The sequence below is a fragment of the Hevea brasiliensis genome, chromosome 13 (genome assembly GCF_030052815.1).
Source record: "Hevea brasiliensis isolate MT/VB/25A 57/8 chromosome 13, ASM3005281v1, whole genome shotgun sequence".
Taxonomy (NCBI): Eukaryota; Viridiplantae; Streptophyta; class Magnoliopsida; order Malpighiales; family Euphorbiaceae; genus Hevea; species Hevea brasiliensis.
The window spans coordinates 12698818-12716907 of NC_079505.1; the positions used below are offsets into that span (position 1 = coordinate 12698818).

Sequence of the window (18090 nt, forward strand, 5' to 3'; positions counted from 1 at the left end):
CTCATATGCATTATCATGAAAATCGAAGGTTACGAGCTTATTTGTTATTGTTATTAAAATTATTATTGAAAATTTTATTTTTTAAAATATATTAATTAAAAAATAATAAAAATTAATTTAAAATTAAATTTAATAAATTTTAATTATAAAAATATTAAAATAATAAAATTATTTTTTTAAATTATTTTTTTAATAATATTTAAAATAATATTTTTATTTAAAAAATTAATTTTAGGCCTTCAAGCTCGATGCCAAACGGGCATTACAGCTTCACACCATGCATCCTCAAACGAGACATCAACACAGGCCCCAATAGATAAATTTTTACCGGAGATGATAGAGGTGGAAGTCTAATATAACCACGACATGCAGGTGAAGCATTACGGAAAGAATGAAGACCTTCAATTGCCTGTGTGATGGGGATGGATTCGATGAGCTTCAAGTCACCTGTTTTCCTCAAGAATTCATTATATTCAATTGAACGGCATAATTTGGATTGTCGCTTTAAACTGACCGGTAGAATTGATGATTTTGGAGAGAAACATTTCTAAACACATGAACAGGGATGTGTTGGTAACTTAAAGCTTAGGTGTAGGCTTAAATGTATCATTTTAAAAAGTTGAGTGTTTAGTTAAACTCGTAACATTTTAAAAGTTAATATGGCTATTTAATATAACTTAAAAGATTAAAAATGAGTCTTTTACCTTTTATTTATTAGACAATTTTATGGAAAATTTTTTTTATTATATTGCCCTAATAATGATAATTGATACCCACAAATATCATCTTATTCGAATTCGAATATCATCCTTAATATGTTTATTTATTCTAAGTCTGATTAAATTTTATCTTAAATTACTCGAATTTATTTTAAACTCGATTAGTATCATTCGAATAATACCCAAATTTATTTAATTTTATATATTTTAATTAATAGTCTACATAAAATAACTTTGATTAATAATTTATATTTTAAATTATTAATAATTTATATTTTAAATTATTAATAATTTAATAAAATATTTAAATTCTATTTATTAAAATAATATATATATATAGATAAAAATGTATAAATATTATAATAAAAATATATTTTTTATATTGATATATTCTATGATTACTTGATTTTTTTTATTACAAGATAATAGTACTAAAATAAGATAATTTAATAAATTTTTATAATTTATCACATAAAACTTTTATAATCTGATTTTTTTTTAATTGTTAATTATGAAAATTTTATTAATTTATGAAAAATAAAGTTTTTATATAAAAAATACATATAATATTTGATGTATTTTTTACATGGAGTAACTTATTATTTTTATTAAGCTAGGTGTATTTAGTAGAATGTTAAAAAATCATGGATTAAATGTTATCTTTATAAATTTTAACCTTTAAAAAGGTAATTATTAACCTAATCCTTCCAAAGTTATTTAACCCGTTAAGAATGTATAAATATTAATGAAATAAAAATTAATATACTTTTTTAAAATATCTAAATAATATTAATAAAGATTAAAAATTATAAAGATAATAATTACTCTATATTAATATAGTACTAAATACTTCCCAATCCTTAAAAATGAATTCACAAGAGTATTTTCTATATAGCTTCATCATAGTGCTTAAAAAGTTGTCACGACCTGATCACATGGGTCAAACTGACACTAGGACTTTGGTTATCATAAGGCCCCCGAAACCTATAGTAAGTTTAATTAATCTCTAGCCCATCCACGAAGCCCATATTTGGAGTCCAATTTCAAAAAATCAATCGGACAGGGTTCGACCATATCCAGGACTATCCAACGATGAGTTTTTTACTCACCCGACTTGTAATCACAATACATAACTATTTGGGGAGCTTAGCTCACGCACAACATCCTCAATCAATACAATGTGTAACACCCCTCACCCGTCTACAGTGTAGCCGAGCAAGGCATGCTACACGGCGTGCCGGAGCACCTGATCTTATCCGATTTCATTATAGTTCTAGATTTACTTGTTCAAAAACTTTATCTGAGGTTTAGGCTATTTTCACTGTTTATCAAAATCTGACTAATTTGGAAAATTCAAAAATTTTAATGATAATCCAGCAGAGTGCTGGCAGTAATTTGGACTAACAGTTCTTCTGAACCTGCCAAAAACAAATTCAATATATACTGAAATTCACAACTCAGAATCAGTCTCAAAATTTTTCATACTCAATCTCAATCAGAATCATCATGATTAGATACTTAACTCATATATCAAAATTCTTACATTTTATTATTTTGCATAATTTGCCAACTTAATTACATAAATCTATCAAGTACAGGATGTACAAATAATTTACATTATACTTAGAATGAACAAAATACATAACATGTGTAAATATGAGCCCTATCTACATGCATTGCTGAGGAGGTGACAACCTTCAATTCTTCTGACACTTCTGCAGATCTGGACTTCAAAAATCTCAGTCGACAGTCTATTGGTTTTACCTTTAGTACCTGCGTGAGGAAGCAATTCCATCGCGCTAAGCATTTCTGCTTAGTGGTGCAATAGTATAACAAGAAATAATATATACAAGTAAAGAAAGAAATAAATCATCATTTCGGATATCCAGGAATCAATTTAACTTGGTATGGTATTTCTAGTATCAACGATCTTACATACTAGTTTGTTCCTCTTTGGAAGTGCTTAACTTATAACTTTTCAGTAATACTAGCCAGTATATAAATTATTCTAACTGTATTGTATTTCAAGTCTCTACGGTTCTGCAATTTATATTTTTGTTATGTTTCTTTTGCTAATCTCTGTTACTCATTCATTCAATACTTAATTTAATTATACTGAAATTTCATTATACTTCACTTAACTTAATTGCTTGAATTGAATAATATTTTAATTGACTGCCCGTGTAGCCTATGCACTGACCAGACTGGATAAACGGATATACTAGCACTGGGTACCTAATACCTCGGGCCGTCACACCATCGGTCACAAAGTGTCTCCCGGTGTGCAAATAGTGTGGCTAAAAAGCCATATAATCAATCAGGCATTAAGCCGAGTATAATAACACAATCTGTATAGCCATAGGTTATTAAAATCATAGTATGGCATAATAAGCCATAAAACACAGTATGACATAAAGTCATTTACAGAACAGCTGTCAGAATCCTATTGGCATGCCAACCTATCCAAACTAGTCAACTAGGCAAACTAGGGCATATTACAAGATTAAATATTTATTTCTTTATTTTCAGGATTTACTGGTCATTACACAATTCACTTATCAATGAAAATATTGACCTTTTTATACATCATGGATAAGTTGATTATAGTATCAACATGTCACAATTTGCATTTCAATATGCTGTCAATATAGTGCAATTTACCATTTTTACAAGTTGGCATTCATTGCCAATTTGCTTTAAGCATCATTGTATGTAAATGTCAAATTCTCAATTTTTGTGTGCTAGATTGGTCTAGCTTAAAGTCCTATTTCTCTTGGTTTTTAGCTTCTGGTCAAAGAAGCAAAATTGTAGCTCTATGTCTCATTGCACGCGGGGCAAAATTTCAGGTCATTCCGAGTTGTATAGACCAAGTTATGGTCAATTTACTAAAACTGGACATATTGCACCTTTGGTGCAAAATTTGGTCAATTTCTCAATTTTTGTGTGCTAGATTTGTTTAGCTTAAAGTCCTATTTCTCTTGGTACTATTCCCTTCAATTCATTTCATTAGTCAACCGATAATGTTGACCCTTGATGCACTCTACGTGAGTCAATTCTAATGTTACCAATATGTCACATTTTATAGCCCTTTAGTGTTGGTATATATTACCAATTTCATTTCCAAGTGTATTGCATTTTATTGCAATTTACCAGATTTCGGTGTACAATTTTGACCTAACCGGACGACCTAGTTTCCTCAATTTTTGGGTTTCGGTCCAAACTACAAACTTGTAGGTCTATGTCTTATGGAACGCGGGGCAAAATTTCAGGTCATTCTGGGTTATGTAGACCAAGTTATGGTCATTTTACTATTGCTGGTCAAAATGTATCAAAATTGGTCACTTTAGGTCATTTTAGGTCATTTTAGGTTCGGCCAGTTTTTGGACCGGAACTTGTGCAAGCTTTTTGACTTGCTTATGGTCATTTCTGAGCTTGAGTCTCTTCATAAGACTTGTAGATATAGGTCTTAACTATTCATGGTCAAAATTTCAGGTCAATTGGACATGTTTTGAGTGAGTTATGGCCTAAACACTAACTGCTGCCCAAATGGTCAGTTTTCAGGCCTTAAATGCACTAATCCGGATTTGGTCACTTTTTAAGGTCAGTTTCTAGGCAGAATTTTGGCAATATTTGTACATGAAAGTTGGCCTATTTGGTGTCTAGTTTCACCCCATATTGGCCTCATACCAATTGGGTTCATGGTTTGGCACTTATGGCCTCATTTAGGTACTGCCTTCAATATATAACCTGCACCAAGCACATACACTCCCAATATAATGTTCCTTCTCCTCCTCATTACTACAATATTCAATCAACACTTCCATACATATTTTGTACACAATCCCAGCAACAATTTTGGGTAGAATGTTCAAGTGCTCAATGCACACAATTCATCATTAAGTTCAACATTCACTTCCACCAAAATTCAACATACTTCAATGTCAATATTACACATACACTTCAACATATTCATACTTCAATATCACTTACACTTGCTGCCCACAATTTAACATTAGTATATATCATTAATAACCACAAGTTCACACACAAATTCAGGCTATTAGGGGCTGCCAAACATGGCAGTTTGCTCAAGGCATCAAAGTTCCATTTCACACCCTTAATTCAAACACTACATGCATATACTTAGATACAAACTTGCTACAACTTTCATTTGAATTAATCAACCTTCATTTCCATTCATTAGAAGTAAAAATAACTCAAGCTCAACAAAGGTTCATGGCTGCCCAAAAATGAAGCAACAACACAAATCTCCAATAATTGTTTCAAACCATAATTTAAATTTCTCAATTTCAATCAATTCAAGTCCTATCACTTCCCATACATATACCCATATCAAACATCATCTTTAAACTCATCTACATCATTTAAACACATCAAAATTCCATGAATTTCTTGGCTGCTGAAATGAAGGGTTCACAAAATATACATTAATTTATTCAATTTCTTCACAAATCAACTCACCCAAAGCTCAAAACAAGATCTAATGAAAGAAAATGGGGAGATTAAGCACTAACCTTAATTCAAGAACTTCCCAAGCTTGTGAAACTTCAAAATTTTCCTTTCTTTTTGCTGCCTATAGCTTTCCCATGAGGTGAGGATCATTTTTCATGGAGGAAGCTTGAAGAAATAATGGCTTAAAGGTAGGGGAATGGAGCTTGAACATGGGGCGGCCATGGAGGAAGTTTAAAGCTCCAATTCGGCCATGGGAAGGGTGAGTAGAGAAGATGATGAAAAATGGGCTGATTAGTGTCCTTATGTGCCTCAAATAGTGCCACCTAACCCCACTAACTTAGATTAACATTTTAATAATCCAAAGTTTCATAATTCAATTTAATTCCCCCATATTTTCCCTAATTTTCATTACACATTTAACTTCCTTTTTCATGGGATTCCCAAAATTTAATACTACTTATTTTTAATGGACATTTAGGTCAAAAGCCAACTCTAGGTGTCAATTGACCAAAATGCCCCACTTCGGGTTATATTCTCAATTTTTCGGTAACACCGATTTTTGTCTGTTTCTCGATTTTTCGGTAACACCGATACTAATTTATTAATTTTTCTTTGATATTTCTGTGTCAATTACATTTCAATAAACCTTTATTTATATCTCAAAATTAGATTCAGAGGGTTCCCCGCGGTCCTGGGGTCGGCAACGGCCTTCCCGGTGCGGTCACCCATCACTGTGGTGCCGGCTCATTTAGCTTAGCTTCATTTTCTCTCTTTCATTTTTGTTTGATTTTTCTTGTATTTTCTTTTTATTTATTTCATCATTATATGTCTGTTCACTATCACCGAAGTGTAGTTCCAGACATACTTACTTGCCTGGACTGTTATTTGACTACTGGAGCAATAGAACGTACAAAATATATACAGTGGGGATGTTACACAATGTGATCACTGGGAGCCTAGATCCCTCATTCACATAAACAAATAAATCCATAAATTCAGACATACATAATTGATAAGTTAACAAATTTAAATAGCTAATCTTTTACAGACCCAGCTAAATAAAATATCACTAGCACATGCGAAGTTCTAGATTACAGATTTAAGAAATAATTATATAAATGAGTAACTAATAGTAAACCTGCGAAAAAGGAAGCAGGTTATTCTGAAAAAAAAAAAAAAGAACTCCTCCTGCAGCCTGGAAAAATAGGGTGAACAGGAGTGAGCATTCAACCCATAGAGTAAGATATTGATTTTAAAAATAATTTCTATAACTATATAGTTCTAATGCATCCTTAAGGATGAAATGCAACACCGATTAATAAATTTCACCAAATTCAAATAATATTCGCATAAAGAATAATTTGGAGCACTCACACACCCATACATCACATCAAATATAAATACATATGGAAGCTGATCCCCTATACAGCTCTCTTAATCCAAAGTCTGCTAGCGAGATCAACTCGAGCCGGACATTCGCTTAATAATCTAAATGCGGGGGTCAGCGAGATCAAATCAAAGTCGTACTCACTCTAACTTTCTCAAAAAGGACTGGGCACCAAGTGAGACTAACTCAAGCCAATTTGCCCATCCTACCCATATCCATCATACCACACCACACGCACGTCAACACACACACACAGCTCTAAATTACTCTAAGGCGACATCCACGTCCATCTTTCAAATAATAAAATACAACATAGAGCATGCCTAGTATTTAACTACATACATATATTTATATAACCTTGAGAGTTTTTTATTAAAAATAAAGCTACAGCAAAATTTTAGGGTTTTTTTCTCAATAATCACCGCTACCTCCATAGCGTTGCATGCAGGCATTTATAGGAGATGGGTACTCAAAATAGAGGGTCAGGATTCTAGCAGGAGGAGACAGAAAGCCTAGATTCAAAAGAACATAATCTGACGTCTTGGAATTAAAGAGAATCAAAATTGAGGGTTGGGATTCCATTCGGAATTTCTGTCCTTTCGCCCCTTAATCCAATGGTCAAGGGTCTTGCCTTACAAAATGGATCCAAGGGCTGGGAACAAAAAGTGTCAAATCTGTCATTTATTTTTTATCCGAAGGCCTCAAATCCATCTTTACAATTATAATAAACGGTGTAAATCGAGATGTACTGGGCTGCTTCAATCGTTTGGAATCCGACGGCTAGGAGTACGTCCTTACAAATGAGATGTGTGGTGAAGATTAGATCATGCATGTAATGCTTTAACTGACTCGGATCTGATGGTGGAGGGAGCTAGTTTTTATGAATTAAAGGTTATGATTAGAAGCTATTCAACTCCCTGAGTTCTCCAAATCTCTATAGGTCATCCTTCCCTTTTCTGATATTCTCATTGTGACTGACCAGTCTTAGGATTATTATTTCGATCTCTATTTTCTTTTGCATCTGGTCTTTTACTTCCCGATCTCTTCCTGTTCTCCGACCTCCTTCTCATCCCTTCTTTGTGTCGTTCAAAGCAATAAATTTTTCAATTGCCGATGAGTCGCCTCGAGTTCTGTAGGCATTAAATGCCAAGCCCTATATATATGTGGGAGAGAAGCTCGTCATTTTCACACTTACATTCTTTCCTTCCCTGGTGAATATCTAATGTGCCGCTTTCCAGTTCTTAACTTTTTCGGTGAAATTTCTTGTGATGACAACTGCTTTAATCTTTTTTCGATCATCTTCTTCGCCCATCGCTTGAAAATGGATAATTTTGGTGATCACAGAATTGTTAGAGCACAGCATGATGACAGCGAGAAAACTGGACTAATTCGATCAGGGTCCAAAATGATTACCGTGCCGATCTCCAATCGGTTTACCAGTATGATCTACGGACCGATATCAGACAAGGAGACTGCTAATTTCAATCTTGGTGTCGGTGACTATCTCTTAAAGTTCATTTGGCTCCTAACAATGTCGGTTGTCCCGACTACAACTCAGTTCTGGTCAATGACATAGACAATGACACTGCTCAATATTATGAGAGTCATAGTCACCCAATCTGAGCTGTACATCTATCCAGTATTTATTGCTGGCTTTCTGATCAAACACATCTTTTGATTCAGCCATAAGACTAGGCTTTGACACAGGCCTAGTGTGCGACACTTTGGGTTCGGGAGTAGTCCAAGTTAGGTAGAATGTAGTGTAAGGACATTTGTAATTGCTAATCATGAGAGATCGCCCAAATGATGTAATCTGACCTTTTGGAAATGAAATGAAATCTATTATTGAAATTTGGATCTGCTTATTCTTTTTTTATTATTGCATTGGTTATTATTTCGATCTCTGATAACTGTGCCCGATCTGATCCCTAGACGAATTGCCATTCTGCCGATCTGTTGGTTCGGAACCCTGTTCTATCTGATGATCTTCGTTAACCGATCTTATTTGTCCGACCTTTTACTATGTTTCTGGAATCTTCTTTTGATGTGTTATTGAAACGGCCCAGTCCCGCTAACCGATGCGTCTCTTGGGGCTTCATGAGCATTTAATGCTCAAGCGGGTATAAATAGGGAGGGGGTTAGCCATTTGCTCCCTTATATCATTTTCAGACTTTCTTTTAGTGACTTCGACATTCTCCCTTGTTTTATAGAGTTTTTCGGTGCTGGTTTATACTCCAGTAAGAGCTTTAATCTTTTTCTGATTAATTTCATTTTTTATCTTTGAAAATGAGCGGTACCGACGGTCAGAGAGCTGCTAGTCCTCCTTTTGTTCACATCTCATGGACATCGGACAAAGGTGAGGTGGCCAGACCGAGTGAGCGACCCGAACCTTCTACAACCACTGTCCCAGCCCATGGTCAGGCGACCAAGTCAAAACAAGCATCTTCTTCAAGAAAAGAGAACTTACCCGTGGACGAGTTGCCATCGGTTCTCAAGGAGACCAATCTCCAGTCCATTAGCCAAGAGTACAACCATCTGACTGACTCCTTCGAACTTATCAGATGTCATGGCGATCTCCGAGCCCATCATTTATTTGAAGAAACCGACCTGATCATGGTATATGAAGAACAATTGAAAGCCAAGTTTTGATTTCTCCTGAATGAATTCTATAGAGCCGTTCTGAAATTCCATCTTGTTTGTGTAACCCAGGTGCATCCGAACTCCTGGCGGGCTCTGGTGGCTTTCAGAGGTTCATGCCGAGCTAAAAAGCTCGAGCCTGCGGTGAAGATTTTTGCTAAGTTGCATAGGCTCGCTCGACGAAACAACGATGAATATTGGTTTTTCTAAGCCAAACCGAACTGTGGGCTCTTCACCGATCTCCCTTCTTCATTGAAGAACTGGAAAGATCAGTTTTTCATATTAAGGAGCAAGGACCCGAATGGCTTTGAGGGTATCCTGCGTAGTTGGCAGTATTTGGTTCCTTCAGTTCCAAAGAAGATCGCCCTAAATAAAGATGAGAATGCCATGGTGAAGGAGTTGAAGGATCAGGCGGCCACTCATAAGTACTCATGTCTGGACGCGATTATGGCCGAATTGAAATGGTGGTTGATGCAAGTGATCGCCCGTGAGGACTATGAGCTGCAACTCTCTGACCTCAGCCCCGAGATCGGTATAATCTAAATTTTCAGTCTCCTAACTTTAGTGATCTCACTAACTTATTCTCTGTGCAGGTATGGTAGGAGGCGAGAGTACAAAGGAGAACCGCAAGCGAAAAATGGAGCTCGCCCAGAAAGTGTGGAAGATGAAGGTTGCTGCTGCTGCTGCCGCTCAGAAACCAAGCCGGGACTCGGTAGTGATGTCCCAAAATATGTCCAAGAGGGGGGTGAATTGGACTTTAAAAACAATTTTCGGTTCTTGCTCAAAACCTTTGAAAATTGCAGCTAAGTTCAACTTAATTAACTAATGCTAAATATGAACAATATAGCTCTATTGACAAGTTGACTCAAGGTTAAGCTGTATGCAATCAGTATACTGATATAACAGACTATATAAGCATTCAGTAAATATATCAAGAACCGAATATGTTTTTATCACAAAGAACTAGAGCAAAGATACCAAATATTCCAAGCGACAAAGAAATCAAACAACATGCGATTAAATCGATATCGCTAGCTTTTACAAGAAAAGCAGATTTAGCAGTAAACTAATTTTCTCAGTTAGCAGCAAGATCAACAGCATATGATATCAATTTTCATATCAGCAAAAGCATATCATTCATAAAGCTAAATTGCAAAAATGTAAAGAGCAAGGGTTGAGAAAATGAACATGGAATTTTTATAGTGGTTCGGCTTTAACTAGCCTACATCCACTCTCTCACAGATCCCACTTTGAGTCTTCACTCCACTATTCTTCTCTTTTCAAGGCAAGAGACAAAGCCCTTTACAAATCTTCTCAACAAAGCTTTTACAAGTAGCTTCACACTTCTACCAAGTGTTATCCCAAACACTTATCACAACCAAGCTTCAATAGGTGCTTGAATGACCTCTCACAAATGTTAATATGTTGTTGAAAATCTCACGCTCACTCAATTAAAACTGCAACTCTAAAGAAGAGTTGAGTAAATAAGCCAATGATGAGCAATAAATCACTTTGAGCACTTTGAATGAAAGCTTTAAAGATTTTGAACAAGAGAGGGACTTTCATTAAGTGCAAAATGGCAAAAGTAAGGTGTATTAAAAGCTTTGGAACGTTTTTTACCGTTGCATAACTCATTTGAACGTTACAGATACGAATTTCAAGAAAATAGCCGTTATTTTGTCGTTTTCTGCGATGTTGTGCAGAGTTGAAACAGTTAGCGTACTTGAGAAAATAGCAAACCAGTTAGCATACTAAAATAGTAGCAAACCAGTTAGCATACCAGGAAAACTTTTCTGCATAACTTTCAAAACTATAAAACTTTACACCAAATCATAGTTAAACATTTTTTAGGCCAATAATAATGATGTTTCAAAGAAAAAATCATTTGAGGGATTGAAAATAAGGATCATTGACTTTTACTCCTCAATTCTTTTCACAAGTAATCCTAAGAAATAAAACTAACTCTAATACTATATGTACCTTCAATTCTGATTTTCAATTGCAGCCTTGGAAGGTAACCTTTTCTTCTTTTATCTCTTTTGCTTCGTCTTGTGTTATCCTTAGAATGTCATCCTTTCTTCATAAGCACGAATCCATCATGAAATCCTTTTGTCCTTTTTCTTTGAGATACACAACACTTAAAACAATGTTAGTTTGATTCTAGTTGAGTTTTGGTATCATCAAAATCTATGCTCCTTTGAGCTTGTGGGGTCAACAATCTCCCCCTTTTTGATGATGACAAAACTCAATTGAATCACCAAGTAAATGTCAATAAGTGTGAGTATGTGTATGAATGTGTATGTGAGAATAACTCCCCCTATGTATGTGCTTATATCAACAATTAATCACAAATAACTCCCCCTTAATAATTTCAATAAAACATCCATAAGCATTTTCTTAAGGAGTCAAGTGTGACTAAAGATACTAACTAAATATGCACAATATACACACTAATCACAAATTGTATATATCATTCACAAGTGATATCAACAATATGCACACCATAAAATTATATCAACAATATACTATTCACAAACTATATCATGCACCATTAATCACAAACTATATCAAGTATCAAGATTACCATTCATTACTTTTCTCCCCCTTTTTGTCAGCATCAAAAGAATATGGGAGAAATCATGCATGTGTGAATAAGTCAAAATTCAGTTTAAGTGCAGTGAATAAACAGTCAAAATAGTAACTGATATAGCAAACTAATTAAAAGTTCAGAAAAACCAAAAGTAGCAGACTAAGTAGCAAACTAACAGACAGACTGTTAGACAAAATTTAATTAAAATTCAGTTTATCCTTTCAGCCTGGAACTTCTTCTGATTGGTTTTGGAGCACCCATTTTCAACTTTTTGGGCTTGATAGGTTTGTCACTCAAAGTTTGAAGAATTGCAGCAGCCAATTCAGTCCCGGGTGTCAAAGGAACAATAGGCCCAGCTGCTAACTCAGTAGTGCCAGACTCAGCTGCAGACTTTTTGCCAGTTTTAGTCTTTTTGCCAGTGGGTTTACCAGTTTCCTCTTTCTGTTTGCGTCTTTGTTCTTGTTGAGCTGTTTTGCCCTTTCCTTTTGCAGGAGCAGCAGGAGCAGGTGTCTCAGGTTCTGCTTCAGACTCTGAGTCACTCATGTCTTTCCCACTACCATCTTTGCTGCCTCCATTACCACTTTCATCAGAATCATCATCATCTTTTTCTGCTTCAGCTTTTTCCTCTTCTTCCTTTTCTTCCTCTTTCTCTTCTTCTTCTTCAGTTTCTTTCTCTTCCTCTTCTTCTGTTTCTTCTTCCTCTTCCTCTTCTGTTTCTTCTTCTTCTTCTGTTTCTTTCTCTTTCTCCTTTTCTTTCACTTTCTCGGCTAGAGGAACAGAACCAGTAGCAACCTTATCGGTTTCTCCAAATTTCTGGTTGAGATACCCAAATGGACTTTGATTTTAAACAACTCTTCAACAATCTTGTACATCAACATCAAAGATCCATCAACTTTAGAGTCTAGAGCATTCATAAGAATAGTTTGAAAATTTCTAAATTTTTGTAGCTCTCCAAGTTCCATTTCAACAAATTCTCTCAAATTGTTTACTTCCTCCAAAATACCTTCAACATTGAAAGTACCACTTGCACTATCTTTGGAGCTAGCACCTTGCTCAAATCTAAGCTTTCTACCATCATCATCTTTTTGCAAGCTAGTGACTGGGATCATATTGGTCCTAAGTTTCTCAGTTTCCAAAGGTATCCCAAAGTCTCTAAATAGACCATTTAGAAGATGAGCATAGGGTAGCTTATAAGGTGGCTTCCATTTCATGATTTGTTTCAGCATAAAATAGGCAAGATTAAACTCAATTTGGTTCACTATATGCCAAATTATGCAGAGGTCAAGGGTACTCAAATAGTTGGGACTGCCGGTTCTAGGATTCAACACATAAATGATAAAACTATGAAGAATTTTAATGTGTTGATGAGCATGGGTAATGCTAGTCTTATCCTTCACTTCTCCTTTAAACACTTCACCCTCAAAATCCCTTTTGTTAAACCCACCAACAGCAAAAACATCTTTGTGGGAGCAGATTTTGTTTCCACTGTTTGGAATTCCTAGGGCTTTAGCTAATCTAGCTACTGTCACTTCATAAATTGTCCCTTTCATTTTCACCTTAAAGGACTCATCTTTTTCAGAATCATCAACCCTCAAATTTTTATAGAATTCTTGCACTAAGTCCACATACACTCCTTCAGTATCAGAACACAGTTTATCCCATTTTTGATACTCAAACAAAGATTGCAAAGGAACGGAAATTTCAACAAAAGCAGGCCAGTGAATATACCTTGGCTCATGAATAGCCCTCTCCATATGCACAACTGGAGCTTTTGAAATCTTTTTCTTTTTGGTTCCCTTTTCTTGGACTGGCTCGCTTGTTCTTTTCTTGGTCTTTTCTTTTGGTTTACCAATTATCAGAGGAGCATCCTTTTGTGGAGGTGGTGACGCAGGGATACTTGCGTCAGTTGAGTTTGATGATGAGTATGTGGTGATTTTGGCTTTCCCTTTTCCTTTGTCTCGTGCCATAACCAATCTCAGAAACAAATTAGGCCGAAATGACAGAGAGAACTGAGATTATAAATTCAGTGAAGTGAGCAGCCAATATATATACATTTATATATATAATCAATTTTAAGCAAATCAACATCCATTTTTTACAACAGAGCGCAATGACAAAAAAAAATTAGAACAGACAGCAAAGAAAAAATATTCGGGTTCTTACGAATCCATGGCAGTCGATTTATTATTTCACGAAGTGTTAATGCCCAAAAAAAATTAACAACAGAGCGCTAGAACAGAACAAACAACCGAGAGCAATAAAAAAAAATCAGCACATTACGATAGCAGAACAAACAGGCATAAATAGAATATGAAACACGATTCCATTAAAGGTTTAAACTTTATACCTGAAATATACTGAAACAGAGTGTGCGAATCGACAAAGAAAAATAACCAACAGCAAATGATTTCTTTCGGCAGATTAGAGAAATAACGGAAACGAAAAATTTTGGGAATTTTCTATCTGCAAACAATCGATTTAATCGATTCACTAACAATAGGTTTCGGAAGAATTTAAAAATGATGAAGGAAAACGATTGCTTGAAGGGGTGCGACCAAAATGGTTTTGTGAATGGAAAGAGAAAGGCAGCCGTTCGGGTTCTGGGAAACGAGGCGACGGAAAGAAGGGTTTTGAATTTTAAAACTTGAAAGGACACAACTGTAGGTTTTGCAGGGAATAGGTAGCGTGTAGCAGAGGAGAGACGGCGAGAAGACTGATGGTTCAGAAGAAAAAATTAAATCCCGCGCAAATCAAAGTGTTAAAAAGTCCATTTTGCCCTTAAATACATAATGATGCAATACTTTAAGTAGAGGGGTATTTAAGTCATATGGGCTTTAAACATGCAGAATAGGCGCTTCGAAAAAAAAATAATTTTAGAGTTTTAGAGCAATCAGACCTGACTTCCAGTTTGCCAACGAAAAAGTAGGAGCAGTGGTAAAGCGTTTAGCAAACAAGAAAATTAGCAAACGGATTAGTATGCCACTGAGAGCAAATTCTGCAGATTACTGTTCATATCTGATATAACCCAGAATTTTTCAAATTGCACCAAAAATATCAGAATGCATTTTCAACACTGCAAATCAACATATATCACTTCATTTTCATATGGAAACATGAGAATACATCAAAATTTAATCAAAAGCATCAATCATACCAAGTTCTCTTCTTATTTTGCAAAAAGTTTCCTCACTAAGTGGCTTTGTGAAAATGTCAGCAAGCTGTTTTTCAGAAGGGACAAATTCGATTTGAATATCACCATTTTGAACATGATCCCTAATAAAATGATGTCTAATTTCAATATGCTTGCTTCTAGAGTGTTGAGCACAGATTTTTGATAGGTTTATAGCACTAGTATTGTCACATCTTATGGGAATGTGATCAAATTTAATTTCAAAGTCTTCAAGCTGTTGTTTCATCCACAAAATCTGTGCAACACAACTTCCAGCTGCAATATATTCAGCTTCTGCAGTAGAAAGTGCAACAGAGGTTTGCTTTTTACTGTGCCATGAAACTAATGCATGACCTAGAAATTGACAAGTTCCAGAAGTGCTTTTTCTATCCAATCTACTACCAGCAAAATCTGAGTCACTATAACCAATAAGATCAAATGATTCACATTTTGGATACCACAAGCCAATATTGTGAGTGCCAATGAGGTATTTAAAAATTCTCTTAATCTACAAGATGAGATTCTTTTGGACATGACTGAAATCTTGCACATAAACATACACTAAAATGAATATCCGGTCTAGATGTCATAAGTAGAGTAAAGAACCAATCATACCTCTATAAAATTTGTTATCTACCTCTTTACCTTTTTCATATTTCTCCAATTTAATTGTTGAGCTCATGGGAGTTCCAACACTTTTCATATCCTCCATTTTGAACTTCTTTAGCATATCCTTTATATACTTGGACTGATTTATAAAAATTCCATCTTTCATTTGCTTAATTTGCAATCCAAGAAAGAAGGTAAGTTCACCCATCATACTCATTTCAAATTCACTTTTCATCATGTTGGAAAATTTCTTACAAAGAGAATGGTTAGTAGCACCAAAAATAATATCATCTACATAGATTTGCACAATAAGCATGTCTTTTCCAATTTTCTTAATGAAAAGAGTAGTATCCACTTTTCCTCTTTTAAAATCATTTTGAAGCAAGAATTTACTAAGTCTCTCATACCATGCTCTAGGAGCTTGCTTTAAACCATAGAGAGCTTTAGTAAGCTTGTAAACATGATTTGGAAAGTGAGGGTCTTCAAAACCAGGAGGTTGAGCTACATAAACTTCTTCATCAATGTATCCATTTAAAAATGCACTTTTAACATCCATTTGATAAAGCATGAAATTCTTAAAACATGCAAATGCACACAACATTCTAATAGCTTAAATTCTAGCAACCGGAGCAAAGGTTTCATCAAAATCAATACCTTCCTCTTGGTTGTATCCTTGAGCTACTAGTCTAGCTTTATTTCTAACTACATGTCCTTTTTCATCCATCTTATTCCTAAATACCCATTTAGTTCCAATAACAGAATGCTTTTTAGGTTTAGGAACAAGTGTCCAAACTTTTTTTCTTTCAAACTGATTTAATTCCTCTTGCATAGCAAAAAGCCAATTTTCATCATTTTGAGCATCATCATATGTTTTGGGTTCAAATTGAGAAACAAAAGCAACATTACCAAAATATCTTCTAAGTTGAGCTCTTGTCATCATTCTTTGTGATGGACTATCAAGAATGTCATCTTTGGCATGATTTCTATGGTATCTCCATTCTTGTGGAATATCTTGATGTTGAGGTTCCTCAATTTGTAGTTCTTCCACATTTGGTTGGGAGTCTTCTTGAATTTCAATATTTGTGGAGCAAGGGAGTTCTTCTTCTTTGTCATTTTGATCATCCTCCACTTGTTCTTTTGATTCAAGCTCATCATTATTCGAATTCTTTGAATTTAGAATCTGCTCAAATTCATCATCACAAGAATCTTTCCTTTGCAAGGAAGTGTTAGCATCATCAAAAAGTATATGCATTGATTCTTCCATGGTTAATGTTTTTCTATTGAAGATCCTATATGCTTTGCTATTTGTTGAATACCCTAGAAATATTCCTTCACAAGATTTAGCATCAAATTTCTTGAGATTGCTGTCTTTGTTATTCAAAATGTAACATTTGCAATCAAAGACATGAAAATATGCAATATTGGGTTTTCTTCCTTTTCAAAGTTCATAAGGAGTTTTCTTTAAAATAGCTCTAATGGAAACTCTGTTTAAAATGTAGCATGTCAGATTTACTTTTCCGCCCAAAAATATTTTGGTAAACTGCTTTCATTCAAAGATTGTTCTTGCCATTTCTTGCAAAGATCTATTTTTCCTTTCAACAACTCCATTTTGTTGTGGAGTTCTAGGAGCTGAAAATGTATGATAAATACCATTTTGAGAGCAGAAATTTTCAAACAAATTATTTTCAAATTCTTTTCCATGATCACTCATTAAAGATGTAATGCAATACCCTTTTTCATTTTGAGTTCTTTTGCAAAAAGCTTCAAATATATCAAAGGTTTCATCTTTATGAGCAAGAAAGAAAGTCCATGTGAATCTTGAAAAATCATCAACAATTACAAATGCATATGCCTTGCCTCCTAGACTTCTAGGTGTGATTGGACCAAAAAGATCAAGATGCAACAATTCCAATGGTCTAGACGTAGTTACAACATTTTTTGATTTAAAAGATGATTTTGTATGCTTACCAAGTGCACAAGCTTTACATTGAAATTCTTTTTCAAATCTTAACTTTGGAAGTCCTCTAACAAGGTTCTTTCTAGAAATTTTATCAATTGTACTCATGCTAGCATTTCCTAATTTTCTATGCCATAACCATGCACTATCATCCAAGTCATAAAACATGTTTCACAATTTTCTTCAAGACTTGTTAAATCAAGTAGGTAAATATTATCTATTCTAGCACCAGCAAACATAACATTATTTCCATGAATTTCACAATGTGTAGAAGTAAAAATCACTTTAAAACCATTATCACAAAGTTGACTAACACTTAAAAGATTATACTTTAATCCTTGAACTAATGCAACATTCTCAATGCAAGGATTTTTACCAATAGTTCCACATCCAACAATTTTAGCTTTGCTTTTATCACCAAATTTCACATAACCTTCTTCTTTCAAGGTAAGAGAGGAAAACTTGCCTTTATTTCCTGTCATGTGCCTAGAGCAGCCACTATCAATGTACCAATGTTCTGCTTTCCAAAGATACTCCTTAGGCGCACTA

General features: G+C 34.7%; 1 protein-coding gene across 1 annotated transcript; it reads right to left on the reverse strand.

Annotated features, from left to right (window-relative positions):
• Window positions 1–262: 262 nt before the first annotated feature.
• On the reverse strand, window positions 263–16559 carry LOC110636185 (uncharacterized). Its single transcript, XM_058133041.1, has 4 exons — window positions 16491–16559; window positions 12599–13815; window positions 12235–12371; window positions 263–447 (listed from the first exon to the last, which is right to left on the reverse strand). Exons 2-4 carry the CDS (start codon window positions 13771–13773, stop codon window positions 263–265), a joined length of 1497 nt encoding a protein of 498 aa, XP_057989024.1. The 5' UTR covers window positions 13774–13815; window positions 16491–16559.
• Window positions 16560–18090: the final 1531 nt, after the last annotated feature.